Source organism: Podarcis erhardii (genome assembly GCF_964252035.2).
Source record: "Podarcis erhardii genome assembly, chromosome: 2".
NCBI lineage: Eukaryota > Metazoa > Chordata > Lepidosauria > Squamata > Lacertidae > Podarcis > Podarcis erhardii.
Window position 1 is genome coordinate 52,395,814 of NC_138498.1, and position 13,806 is coordinate 52,409,619.

Sequence of the window (13,806 nt, forward strand, 5' to 3'; positions counted from 1 at the left end):
CAGCCCCTTTCACTGGGAGAAGGTAGAAGTATAAAAAGGAGGTATTCTCTGTTTCTCCACCATGAATGGAATGTGTGCTGAAACTGCAACCATCTTTCAACTTCTGGTAATGCAGGCACTGATCTCCTCCAGCTGCCTGCTCACCCTGAACTTTCACTTTTTCCTTCGTCAGATTTTTGCCTTATCAGCTTTAAATATTTGCATACTGCTTACTATTTATTTATATATTGCATTTATCTCCCACTTTTTCTTTTCCTATCCCCAATTAAAATTACATTTTAAAAATATTTTTATTTATTTTATATATGCAACCACTATATTCAAGAATCTTTTTTAAAAAAAAGATTTTTATTGATACAACAAGAAAAAAGATTCTTGAAGTGATTTGCTCCATAAAACACACACACACAACTACACTATGTGTGTGTGTGCGCGCACGCATTTAGAAATGGGGATGTTAATTAGCTGTATCAGCCTTTAAAAATTTGGAGTTTAGTATCTTGCTGGTGGTACCTCATCTATGGCTCATTGCTGACACCTAGTGGCCAAGTAGTTTTCTTGGCCAATTGGATTCTTGTGCTGTGTGTGTCCACGTTTGCTTGGAGAAGAGAGCTGACTTGAAATGTGGTCTGCTACTTTTGATGCTCTGAATACATATGCATGGGTGGATGCACCGGTACAAGAGAGTGATTCCCATTTAATAGTGCAAACTAGCTAGAAGTACATGATTATATTTTGTATTGCACAAGGGCCTCAGCCATTTCATACATTACACTGAGACAAGCCCAGTTGTGTTACTGAGTGTTAACTCAACAAGGAGTTGCAGCCAATCTATGACTCCCCTTGCAACAGATGCATGCATGGCATCCACATATTACATTTGTAGGTGTGCACAAACACAAAATAACTTGTACACCTACGAAATGTCCTTTGTGAAATGATTCTCGCCTTCAGACAGTTAGATAAATTCAATAACAGAAGATTCTGTTAAGCAGAGTGAAGGGCCAAGGTTAGGACAATATAAGAAGTTTAAAGAGCAATATAAGGAAGCTACAGCTTTCTGCAGTTCCTTAACTATGAGAGGAAATGCCAAAAGATTCAAGGCTGAAATGAGACTCCATGGCAATTTAAAAAAATGGTTTTGAAAGTGGAAGCTCTTCCTTAATTTCCACCACCACCTTTGCTCCTAGAATTGGGAGGGAGGCAGAAAAGAAATTGCTGGGGCATGGCTTCACCCTTGGGCTGGGGGTTAGCCACCTCTGTTCTTAAGTAACCCCCTCAGCTTTGGTGTGAGCAGTTGAAGCTACTGGTGCGGCAAGAGACCTAAGGCATGGTGTTTCTCTTTCCTTCCGCAGGTCATTGAGAAGAACCTGAGTGGTTGGTGGTACATCCAGATAGAGGAGAAGGAAGGCTGGGCACCAGCTACTTTCATTGACAAGTACAAGAAAACTAGCAACGCATCTAGACCTAACTTCTTGGCACCACTGCCGAATGAAATGGTGCAGCTCCGGCTTGGTGACAGTGTGGCAGAGAGCAGCTCTAATGGAGAAGCCTTTGGGCCATCCAGGCCTCTGCCTGAAGCACCACCCAATGACATAGACAGTGCAGGGAAATGGAAAGCGAAGGAGGTTTCCAAGGGTGCCCTGCCAGAGAGCAGCGATGCATCTCTCTCCATGGGGTACGAGGAGATTTGTGATCGGGATGCCGAAGAGAAGCCGAGCCTCCCTCCAAGGAAGGAATCCATAATTAAATCTGAAGAGGAGTTGATAGAAAGGCAGCGGTTGGAACAGAGGCCACCTCCAAAGCCTCCTGGCATGATTTTGCCTGCGATTCCTCCCAAGCAGGCTGTTCCTCCAAGGGACAACAGGAAGCAAGAGCTCAAAACAGAGAAGGGGAAACTGTTCCAGCTGAAAAACGAAATGGGGCTAGAGTGTGGGCACAAGGTGTCTCCCAAAGAGGTGAAGAAGCCGAACCTTCGGCCCACTGTTAAGCCTGCCAAGCCAAAAGTTGAGCCCCCGGAGGACAAGCCTGAGCTCGGGACCCCGAACCCTTTCCTGAAATCAAAGCCTCAGGTCAGACCCAAGCCAGCAGCAGCCCCTAGGACAGATCCCCCTCAGGGAGATGACAAACTAGACATTTGCAACCTGAGGAGCAAACTCAGGCCTGCCAAAGCGCAAGAGAAGCCTTCTGATCAGGACCCCACGGCTGGCGAGAGTGCCTTCAGTAACAACGCACTTCCTGTGGAATCTTCTGTCCGGTCTCAGGAAAGGCCAGCTGTGGAGATGAGGCCTCCATCCAGACCAGACAGCCAAGTCTTCAAGGAGGCTGCTTCATCCAAAGTTCCTTTTGGCTCCGCAAAGCTGAGTGAGGCTGATTCCAAGGGTAGCTTTCCAGCTTCCAGGGAACCACCTCAGCGGCCTGTGGTACCACCCAGGAGGCCGCCGCCTCCCAAGAAAGCCTCCACACCGTCGCCTGCATCTTTGTTTGCCCCCTCTCCAGAAAATAAAGCTCCACAGAGGGAAGTGCCTGAACTGAGAGCTGCCTCTGTGCCTGGCAGGCCGATGCTGGTTCCACCAAAAGCCAAAGGTTTCCTGCCAGCTCCGTGCCAAGATGATACCAAAGCGAAAAGCGGCCTAGGCCCAAAAGGAATCCCCAAGCCTGTGGAGAGGGAGAGAGGATCCGTCCCCATCACCAGTTCAGACGTCTCCAGAGAAGCCCTCTATGTGGCTGTGGCAGATTTTGATGGCGATGAAGAAACCAGCAGCTTTAAAGAAGGGACCTTGTTTGAAGTCCGAGAGAAGAACAGCAGCGGCTGGTGGTTCTGCAAGGTCCTTGCTGGAGCGCCATGTTGGGAAGGCTGGATTCCTTCCAATTATCTCAGAAAAAAGCCATAAGCCCCTCCATTTGTCTTCAGATTAAGCAGCAGCTCAACATTCCCCATTTTAGTATCAAAATATTTAATTAGTTTATTTATAGTTTTTCATAAGGCTGGCTCTATTATTATTTTTTTAAGTATCTGGGATACCATACATTCCAACTTGTGTCATTTCCAAGAAAGAATAGCAAGGGAAACAGGCCTTCCTATTAGTGTAGCTTTGCTACTGTTGCTACTCTTGGCAGCTCATTCCCTAAATACTTTTTAATAGGTTAATTCACAGAGACACACACAATTAATCCCTTCCCCACCCTCCATGTGGCTTAGGTCCACCTGCCCCTCACAGGGCTGGCTGATTAAAAAAAGTGTTCTTTAAAATTGTCTCTCAAGTTCTGGAACACACAGTAGCAAACAAAAGGCCCGCACACACGTTAGAATGTAAAAACCTGGGAGATGATTTGTTTTCAGCTTGGTGAGGAAATGGAAGTGAGTCCCGCTAACCAATGAATGGAAATGAGAAATTGAAAAGCCACTGTTTGTGCTGAGTTCCCTTGTTAAATACCACGTGCCACATTTTGCTGTTATTCAGATGCTAATATGCCTCTGAATAAGTAATTTGATGTTCTAGGATATGCCTAGGTGGAAAGGCCTGTCCAAGTAGCTGCTAAGAGATTCTTTCTAGCCTTGTATAAGTATCTTTTGCCCCATATTTGAGCAATCCTTCTGCCACTGTAGGTCCCACATTAATGCCTCTTTTGATGTCTGTTGTGCTGACCTCTTTGTATAGGCTCCCCTCCCAGTATTATAGTCTCCTTTTAGTAAATAAAGCAGATATTATATTAGGTTATCCATACTGTTCCGCTGTAAGGTTTCAAATAACTCCCAAGACCTCCTGGCAGGAGGACTGCTAGCAGAACAAAGTGCTGCCTCTTCAGGGACAGATTGCACAGCTGCATTCACGCCTGTACGCAAGTAGATCTCTAGTGCTGTCCTATCATGATTCCTCAGGTCTGGTAGATGACAGCTGCCAGGATGGTAGCCCTCCAGTAGGTGCTAATAATTTATACTGCAAGGCTTCCCAACCTGGAAGTAGCATCTAGATTTCACAAGGGGCGGAGGTTTTGCTGTACCCCTCCCCACTTTATCTATTCCTTACCCATTTCTATTCCTTACCCTTTCCAAAAAGCATGTTTCTCACCCGTGTTGATTTGTAGGGTGGAGAGGGGGAATGTGGATGTTATGCAGCGAGGCTAAAACAATAGTTCTTGGGGCTGTTCTAACTTATCTGAGTGGGAAGGCATGTGTCTGATTCTGGCCTCTTTAACTATGGACCATGGCAATTTTCTGTGATGCCATGGGAGGAGGGCTGGGTTCAGAGCACAATGTGCTTAATACGACATATGTATATTTTGGAGCAGTGGTCATGAGGCATCAGAGAAAGAAATATAAAATGTGCGTTTAGAAATATATATGTCTTCACATACGTTGCCCCCCTTTCATTTAATACATGTGTATGTGTATTCATCTCCAGGGTGTGAAAAAGCCAAGTGAGCAATGCCTCCTGCTCTCAATCTTACCATTGCTGCAATGGATCAGTGGTTTTATTTTCAGAAATATAAACCTGGATAGATTCACTGCTGATCTAACAGTAAAAAACAAACAAACCATGTTTGCATTGACCAAGAGAGGGTCAATGATTTCCCATGTGTGTATTATTGGTGTGAGTCTGCCTAGTTCAGTCTCCCATGGGCTGAACATCACTTACCTGCTTTAATCAGGTAGTATACAGATTTAATTTAAGCCAACCTTCCCCAATCTAGTGCCTTCCAGATGTTGAACCACAATCCCCATCACATGAGCCCCAGCCAGTAGGGCTAATAGTTAGGGGTGGTGAGAACATGCAACTCGACACCTGGAGGATACCAGTTCGAGGAAGGCTGGCTTAAGTTAAATCTGCATACTGTCATAAATCTTCCTATATAATGGTTATTTTTAAAAAAATTGAGGATTAAGGAGTCCATCTCCTAACTTTGCTTTCTGAAAATCAGCACTTGAAGTTCACATGTCATTTTCCCTAAAGACATGTTGCTTTGGTCCCAGCTTAGATACAGGCACTGTCCTTTTAGTGCTGTAGTGTTTCTTCTGTCCATCCCTTAGATCAGCAGTAGCCAACATGGTACCCTAAATGTTGTTGGGCTACAACTCCCATCACCAGCTTCAAGCATCCTTTGAGGATGCAGATTATCTAGATCCATTCTAGTCTGGATTCTGGCTTGGTTTGGAGACAGATCAGCCTTGGTTGCCCTGATAAACTACCATTGTCTAGAGAAGGATAGGGGGAGTGTGACTATGTTACTCTTTCTTGATCTCTGTGACTTTTGATACCATCCGCTATGGTGTTCTTGGACTGCCTCTTAGAGATGGAACCTGGGGGCATGTTCTTCGGTGGTCCGTTCCTACTTCAGAGCCTGTTTCAGAGACTAGCACTGGAAGATTGCCTTTTGGCTTCCCGGCAGTTATGTTAAGAGGTCCCATCTTGTCCCCAGTTCTGTTTAATGCCTATATGAAGCCTTTGGGTGAGGCCATTAGAATATTTGGAGCTAACTGCCATTGATAAACTGATGTCACCCAACTCTTTCTCTTTGGCATTTGAGTCAGGTATGGTGCGCAAGCCCAGAGCCAGTGTCTGGACTTAGTGGTGGGTTGATAAACTGGAGCTGAATCCTGGTAAGACTCAGGGCCCTGTGTGTGTGTGTGCACCTACTGTCCAGGATAGAGGTCAGTTACCTGCTGTGGGTGGGGTTGCACTTCCTCTGAAGGGACAGGTATGTAGTCTGAGAGTGCTGCTTGATCCATTGTTGTCACGGGGGGCTCCAGTACCTTGGAATGCTTGGTAGTTTTGGCTGGTGTGCCAGCTATGGCTGTTTCTGGACAGGGATAGCTTAGCTCCAGTGGCCCATGCAGTGGTCCCCTTGCAATGGAATTGCTGCAGTGTGCTCTGTGTAGAGCTTGTGTTTGGTTGGGAAGCTGCAACGAATGCAGAATGTGGAGTCACAGCTTATGGCCAGGTTGCCTTCTGGAGAGAACTGCACTGGATGGCAAAATGCTTTACAGGACCAAATTTAAGATTTTACTGTTAAGAGTATAAAGCCCTAAACAACTTGGTACCAGGGTATCTGAGACATCACCTTATCCTCTATGTACCTGTATGTTCACTGCAGTATTTTATTTTTTTAACTGTATTTTTACTTTTGTTGTTGTTGTTTTGTTGTTGTTGTTGTTGTATACTGTTATGGTATTTTGTAACATTTAGAAGTTATCAATATTCCAAAATTAATTAATAAATCGGCTAAACCAATGATCAGGGTTGATGGGAGTTGTAGTCTGACAATGTCTGGAAGATACCACGTTTGTTATCTCTATGTTAGATAGGTCTCACTCATCTTTGCATGGCCAGTAAGCAAGGTATCCTTTGTGCCATATGGGAGATGAAATTTTATTATTCACTTTTTGTGCTTGCATCTCCCAGCTCTGAACCTATGATAACTGCTCTAGTGATGTCATCAGATAGGTAAAGAATTTGCTTTTTCCCTCTTCTCTGTTCGATTATATGTGTGGTAGTAAACACTACAACACGATGCCAAAATACACTGCTTTATACCAAAAAAAATTACTATGAAGAGAAGCAACTTGACTCATTCCCCCACCCACCCCAGTCTCCGTCCCAAGGGCCTTTCTTGTTCCCATTTTGCTAGATCTTGAGGTGCTTCCTCCTCACGAGTCCCAGGGCTCTCCTTCCACACCCCTCTCTATCCTTGGCAAAACCTTCACAGAAGGGGCCCTGGACTGATAGTGCTGTGTCTGAAAGCAGCCCATGACACACACACCTCTGTGCCTCATTTTTTATTATTGCACAGGATGCAGACAATGATACTGACCTGACTTGCTGGGCATGAGAAGCATTGGTGAGCTAAGCCTTCCCTCAGTACTTTGTCCTAGGCCAGCCTCCCACAACCAATGCTTGGACGACTCCAATTCCCATTAGAGCCAGCAAACAAGGTCACTGGTCAGGGAAGTTGAGAGTTGTAATCCAACAACATCTGGAATGGCACAGGCTGCGGAAAGCTGTCTATGCTGAATTGGGGGGGGGGGGAATCATTCTAATTATTGCCTGTGACACATAGGTAAAACTTGCCCACAGTCACATACTGTGTTTTCCTTCCACCAAGCTCACTAAATCACATCCCAGGGTAACTAACTTTACTATGGGGATAAAGGATATTCAGCCTTTTGCTTACCAAAGCCAGCTTTGCAGCCCTCTGACTGGGATGTTGGAGGCAGAGGGAGGCTGCCTAAATGGCCTTGCCTTCCTGTGCAAACATTAGACGCCTGTTTTAATGTCTCGTATTATGTAAACTTGTATCAATCTGTACTTTACCGTGGGTGGGATTTGGGGTGGGGGGGGAAGGGTTTCTGAGGATGATAGATGTAGCCTGTGTAAAATATCATGTATACTTCCAACATTAAAGGGTGGCGGCTGTTGGGGTTTTTTTTTAGGAAAAGAAATAAAAAAATGAGCTTGACTGGTTTCAAGCAGAATTGTTACAACACTTTTGCTTTTTTCCTTCTGTCTATCCGACGTGTCAAATGCTGTTTTAACAGAACAAATGCCTCACAGTCCTAGAAAGTCGCCTCTATCTGTCTCTCAAAAGAAGCAAGAGTATTGCTTGCTCTTGGTGTAATCTTGCCGGAGCTAAGTTTTTACCAAGGTTGTACTGTTTCCTTCTCTGCCATACCTGCTAGAGAAATGGGAATAATGCATTATTTCAAGCGTGAATTTATTAAACACACACAGAGTGGGGGGGGGGGGCTTCTGCCAAGGCTAGACCTGTTGCAGTAACCTTTTAACATTTGGGAGTAGTTTGAATGCTCAAGCAGCAATGGGGATACAAGTGGTTTGCTAAACCTTCTATAAAGCTTGTTCGAAAATAAAAAGTCCTTCACCAAAAGTTTTCACAATGAAAGGTAGTAAGCTGTGGTGTCCCATAAGGTCCTCTTTGTTCATAAATTACCTGCAGCGAGGAATTGTGAAGCGGTCACATGCGTGGATGGCGTCAAAGGATCCCAACTGGACTGCAAAGAGCTCCAAAAGTGTTTGTCCAAACTGGGTGAGTATGCAACAACATTCCTAACTTCGTAATACACGTGGATGGGATTATCCATGGGTGGTGACACTGCTGGGAAGTTCAGTGAGAATGTGGGGTCAGTGTACAGCATCAGGGGTAGCAAACCGCACCGTCCACCTCTGCCTGCCATGCGTATAGTGGCTGGGCAGCTGCTGGCCTGTCTGCAGCTGCTGCTCAGCTGCAATGGTCCCCCGCTCCTGCTGCTGTCCCCAGCTTATCCTGGGCTGCTCCCCCACACCCAGGCATGGAGTGCAGCTGCTGCAGGGAAGCAGCAGGTGGTGCTCCAGCAGTTTCTTGGAGCATCAGTGGCCTGCCATACGCCACTATGGGCACACCACTCCTTATTCTGAGGCAAGGGTCCTTCCTTAGCGTGAGGCATTGTCATGGTCAAAGCAGTGGAGGCCATTTCTCAGCTTCAAGGTCTCACTCCGGGCCCCTTCCTCAGAGCGCAGCAGTGAGGGGCAAGGATGTTTCTACAGCTAGGTGGAGATGGCAAGTCAATCTATTGTGCCAGTGCTGTGATCATATGAAGGTTTGCCAAAATACCCCACCCCTTTCTGGGGGGGGGGATTGCTATAGGGTAGAATTCAATGTTGTGCTATGGCAAACGTCCCTTCTGAGCCAGTGTGTGCCAACAGAATCCCTCATGCAAGACTTGAGCTGACAGTACTTATTAGCCGAATCCCATCCATTGTGTGTGGGAGGGGGTAGAACTCAGAATCACCCAATAAAGACGGGGCATCTAACTGGGCCTGGAGTGTTGATGTGCTGCTTTTGGGTATGGGCAGGGAGAAAAGGAGAATGGAGCATCTTTACACTGCAACATTTTGCTGCATTTCTCACTTGCACCTGTGTATGTATGTAGATAGATTTTCCAGTTTATTTGCCCAATAAACAATGCAGTGTAGAACAGAAAAAGAATGTTGTGCCACTTAATATCATTTTGCAGGAAGGCAAGCAGTAGGGAGGGTTGTCATAAGGCCTATAGCTGGAGTCTAGATGTTCCTGCAACAGTGGCATCCAGTATCTTTGCTCCAGGCCAACCTCAAGAACAGGGAGCTGAATTCAGGGGCCTATTCACCCAGCTCCTCATAGTCATCCTCCTAGCTATATTGCTAGCTATATTTGCAATCCCATGGAGTAGTCCACCTGTTGTTGCTGAGCTATTAAATTACATGCTTGTTTGAAAGAAAACCTAAGTCTCTCATATACTACTTTAGAAATTTGTGCACAGATCAAAAGCTTGTGCGGCTTCCAAGAGAAGTTAAGTCATTTAGTGGGAATAACTTTGTGTTGTACATCACTCCAGGACCTAACGTTCTGGACTTACCAGCAGTAAGAAAGGAGCAACTGTTTTGAGTTCCAGGAGGGAAAGATAAGGAGCCCCTTTTGTGTTTATGATATGACCTGCTTCTAGCCTTCTTTAGTGCAGTTCTGAGCTTCAAATGACCACTATGTGGTGCTATTAATGCAATTACCCAAATCTTGTTTCCCCCATTGCATTAAGCCTTGTAACTGTTGAGTAGCACCTGTTAGCTAGAGGCAGCGGTGGAAGTGAATTTCTGGTCTTCAGCTGCTGCCTTTGATCTCTTCAGTTAGTCCCTGATAAATTACTCAGGAGCAACGTAGCAGAAATGGAAATGCAGAAAGCTGAGTAGTTTTGCATGTGCCTTAAGGCTTGGTTATAATTACGTATTGAGTGCCTGACTCTCAACAATCCTGCCCTTGTGCTGTTAGGAGCCAAAGGAATGGCAGTGCTACTTGGCATTTGGCAGCCCAGACCCATCTTATATTGTAGGAGATAAAGCTGCTTATTGCAGTATATGGGGTGAAAGTCACGGTGAAAACCAGAGGGCTAGTATTATCAACTGACTGCAGGATGGCTTCCCATACCAACCCCCACCTTCAGTTGTCCTAGCACTTCAGTTGCAAATTTTACTTGGTTGAATGTCTCTCACTTTTGCCTTGTTCCTAAATTGTGCTTAGGCTTGACAGACAGCAAAGCACATGGCAAGGAAGTATCTTGGGCTTGAATTGACTGATGGGGAGCCATTGTGTTCTGTTCACTGTAGTCCAAGCTGCACTGTGGGTGGCAGCCAACCTTACAGTTTTAATAACCCAAAAACCCATCAAGTCTCAACACTGGCTTCCTTCCCAATGGAGAGGCACATGGAGCAGATTACACCACACCCAGAATTCCCTGGAGCCCTGATAAAGAGAAGGTTCTTGGCAGCAACTTGGGACTTTGACCTGTTATAATGATTAAACTGAAATTCAAATGCATCCACCATTTCCAGACAGCATTAACTGCCATGCTTGTATCCAAATAACCCAGCAGGTTGCATTAGAAGTGGTTTTAGATGATTTACTACCATTGTTTATTTGTTTCTCTAAGAAAATAAGACCTGGAAGGGCCACCTGAATGAGCAACAGCACAGTGGGATGGAAATGATGGAAGTATTGTGCTTTTCAAGCCGTGTTCTCAGTTACATTAGTTGTGGCAGAGAGACACAATTTTTCTGGTTGCTTGCCCATCATTGGTCTTTTATTTGCTCCCAAGAGTTGTTGAAATATGTTCAGGAAGTCCAAGTCGCACGTCTTACTTGTTTCCACACATAGCTGCTCTTAAAGTGGAAGCCTTCCATGATTAGCTTAAAGTCTGAAAAGTGTATAAACCCAGTAATAGATAGCATGGCGAATTTGTGAAAATTCATTTTGGCAGAGGTGACCATGTGAGTCGCAATTCTATGCTTCAGTTAATGGGATATAAGGCAGCACAAATGTACACAGAACTCGTGTTACATTCTTATGAGCAATCTCCTCTGACATTAGCATCTAAGATGGTATCCTGCTTTCAGGGCCTGATTAAAACATTGTTTACGTGTCCTGGTAGGGTTGCTTAAATGTTGATGTTTTTTGTCTGCTGATTTTTCAGTTGTTTTTAACTGCTTTTTATTGATAACTTTAGTGTTTCTTGGAAACTGCCTAGAGGTTTTATTACAACCAAGTGGTATATAATTTTATTAAATAAATAAATATTACTTATTAACTGAAGGACAGAAAAGTAATATCAATTAAAAACCTTTTGCACCTTCAGGTAATTAGTTAGCCTAAGGTGTTACAGTTAAGTCTTGGTATCTTCACTCTTTGCAAGAAATATGCTAATGCAAAGAGACGGTGCCCAGTTATTGGAGTGACTGAATGTCAAGCAAAAAAGGTTTGGGAGTTGTCTCTACTGTATGCTTTTTGTAACCTTCCAGGGCCTCTTGCCTTCCTTCCATGTCACAAGCATCAGAATCTGTCAAATTATCTACAGTGAAATGGAAAATGATGTGACAACCTAGCTTAACGTAAGCCTGGGAGGATTTGCCAACAGCTACAGGTAGGGAAGGGACCATGACTCCTTTTAGAGTTCAAAGATGCTGAATTGATAGCTTGCCTTTTTTTCTTTTTTTAAAAAAGAGAAGCTGTCTTGGAAACCCCTGAACTATCCATTTAGCTGTCCTGCATTCTGATATTGTTAGTGTCAGTGGCCCCACTGTCTGTGTCATATGTAGAGGAGTTAGGACTCTTGCGCAGGAGCAGAGTGTAGTGATACAAGTGGTAAAGTTACTCTTGTTAGTGTACTTTGCCGTGGTGGAACCAGAATAGCCTTTTCAGCTCTCGTAGTGGACATGGTAAATAAACATTGAGTTTGTGGAGGATGTGTTGGATTAAGTTGATCCACTTTTGGGGCTAACCTCTGCTAATTTTCCATACTGGCTTTGCACATAACACCTTTTTGTGTGAGAGGAGAGTGAAAAAGAGGTTCACTCTGCATTGGCAACACTAAGCAGTATGGGTTGCTTCACAAATTTCAGATATTAAACACTAGCCAACATTTTGCTTATCAACCTTCTCAGGTACAGCCTGTGTACATTTCCCAGTAGTCAGTTTATTAGCAGGCTACTGTGTGTCATTCATATCCCATTTCGTTCAAAAACAGATGGTTGTGTAGGCAGATCCACAACAATCCCTCATTCTGATAATTCTCATCCAAAAAAAAAAAAGCGTTTCTTTGCAAGGCTTAGCCTAGTAACATAGGCTTGTAAAGACATAAGGAAACCTGTCACTCTTATACTTATGGTTAGTTTCTATAGTTGGTATGTAATTCATGGTCAAAATTACCTTAGTGTGCAGAGAGAGGCCCTTTAACAGAATGTAATTCAAACTATGAACACCACGTGACAAGTTGATCATTGACTTCTTTGCAAAATTTACACAGTGATCTGATATGAATGAGCCCACTGAATCTGTATGGGGTCCCTTTGTGCGAGCTGTAGTTAAACTAGGAAGTCTCCTAAACATCAAGGATCTCAAATCAGCTTCAACCCAGATGCTGGGTTGGTCTAAAGCAGGTAACCATATTGTTCCAGTTTGGACAAAAATGGTAAACTGTTTCATTTGTGGCTTCCTGGTTTAACCACAGCTCACATGAACAGGCAAAAGTCATGAGGCATGGTCATCTGAATGCTGGCCTGGATCCATTGATCTTTTGATTTGTTCTCATTTTCACCCCAACTTTTAACAAGTCACCTTAACAACAGAACCAGTGGTAGTCCTGCATATAGATTGGATTTTTACCACAGGCAACAAAGGGTACTACAGGTGCAGGCAAACTTAAGCAGCAAATCCCTGTTTATTGAAGGTCTGGGCAAGAGCCATCAAAGAAGTTTCAGGTTGCAAGGAGCTGCTTCTAAAGCCTATAACAGACATGCTCTCTGCTTTTACCATTTTTTCCACTTCAGGCCAGTGGGAATATTTTACAAGCCAACATTTTATTTGTTTCATAAAACAGGTAAAATTTTATATTAATGTAAAACAGAACAAAATAAAAAACATACACACACACTACAGATCACAATGCTAGAGAGTATTAACATGTAGAGAAGTGCAAACTTCCCTCCCCAAAGAATCTGCATTGAAAGTTCTATTACAGAGAGATTAAAATCTGGCTTGTTTGAGAATGTGATATACAGATCACTGTCATGAACCAGAAAAATATCAAGAAGTTTCAGAAATCTCAAAACTTTTTAAAAAGCTTTTATACAAAGAGGAGATGGGGAGGAGGACGGCAGCAAAGTTTCAATTAAAACATAAAATTTTCACTCCAATATAAAAAAAGAGCAAAGTTCTTGGTGAACACATAAAATTCTATAAAAACTACCAACCATCGATTAGGGTCTTTTTCTCTCTCCATTTTTAAAAGTAGCATTAAAAAGGATAAAAAGTGCACAGACACCTTATAAGGCACAAACAGATCTTCTGAACAGATACTTTTCTCAAAACGAAACAAAAAAAGCAATAGCAAGAACAAGTTGCTAAATAGCCTCTACTTCCTAAAAGTTGTCTGTCAGATTTTGAGAATTCCTTGTGAGACTGGAATAAGTAAAGCTGCATGTCCATTAACGCTGCTTCCCTAGCTTGCTTCACAGCAACACTTAGGCTGTGGACTTAACTCTGCCTAATAAAGCCCATGTCAGATGCTGCTCCTTTTGGGCGGTCTGTTCCCAACAGAAAAGATTAAACACCATATGTGCTTTCCTCCACTTATTTTGAACTATCATAGGTCTACAAATTTCTTTTCAAAATACCATTGCAGTTGGAAGCTAGTAAAGTAAAAAGGCACACCTTTCCAAGATCGCTTGTAGCACAACTTGTCAATGCAGAAGCCAGCTCCGTTGAGACTAATGGGACTTACTGCCA

The 13,806-nt window shown here is 43.8% G+C and overlaps 1 protein-coding gene and 1 long non-coding RNA gene across 6 annotated transcripts in view; both read left to right on the forward strand.

Annotated features, from left to right (window-relative positions):
• SH3PXD2B (SH3 and PX domains 2B) overlaps window positions 1–7,485 on the forward strand; it is a 104,043-nt gene extending 96,558 nt beyond the window's left edge. For all 5 annotated transcript variants that reach the window (XM_081852051.1, XM_081852048.1, XM_081852050.1 and 2 more), the window contains one exon: window positions 1,356–7,485. In XM_081852051.1, the coding sequence (XP_081708177.1) occupies window positions 1,356–2,894 (1,539 nt within the window). In that variant the 3' untranslated portion in view covers window positions 2,895–7,485. The remainder of the gene's footprint in view (window positions 1–1,355) is intronic.
• Window positions 7,486–7,777: 292 nt separating this feature from the next.
• Window positions 7,778–11,507, forward strand: LOC309336473. The gene is made up of 2 exons (XR_014154043.1): window positions 7,778–8,043; window positions 9,011–11,507. It is a non-coding gene; the product is annotated as an uncharacterized lncRNA (long non-coding RNA).
• Window positions 11,508–13,806: the final 2,299 nt, after the last annotated feature.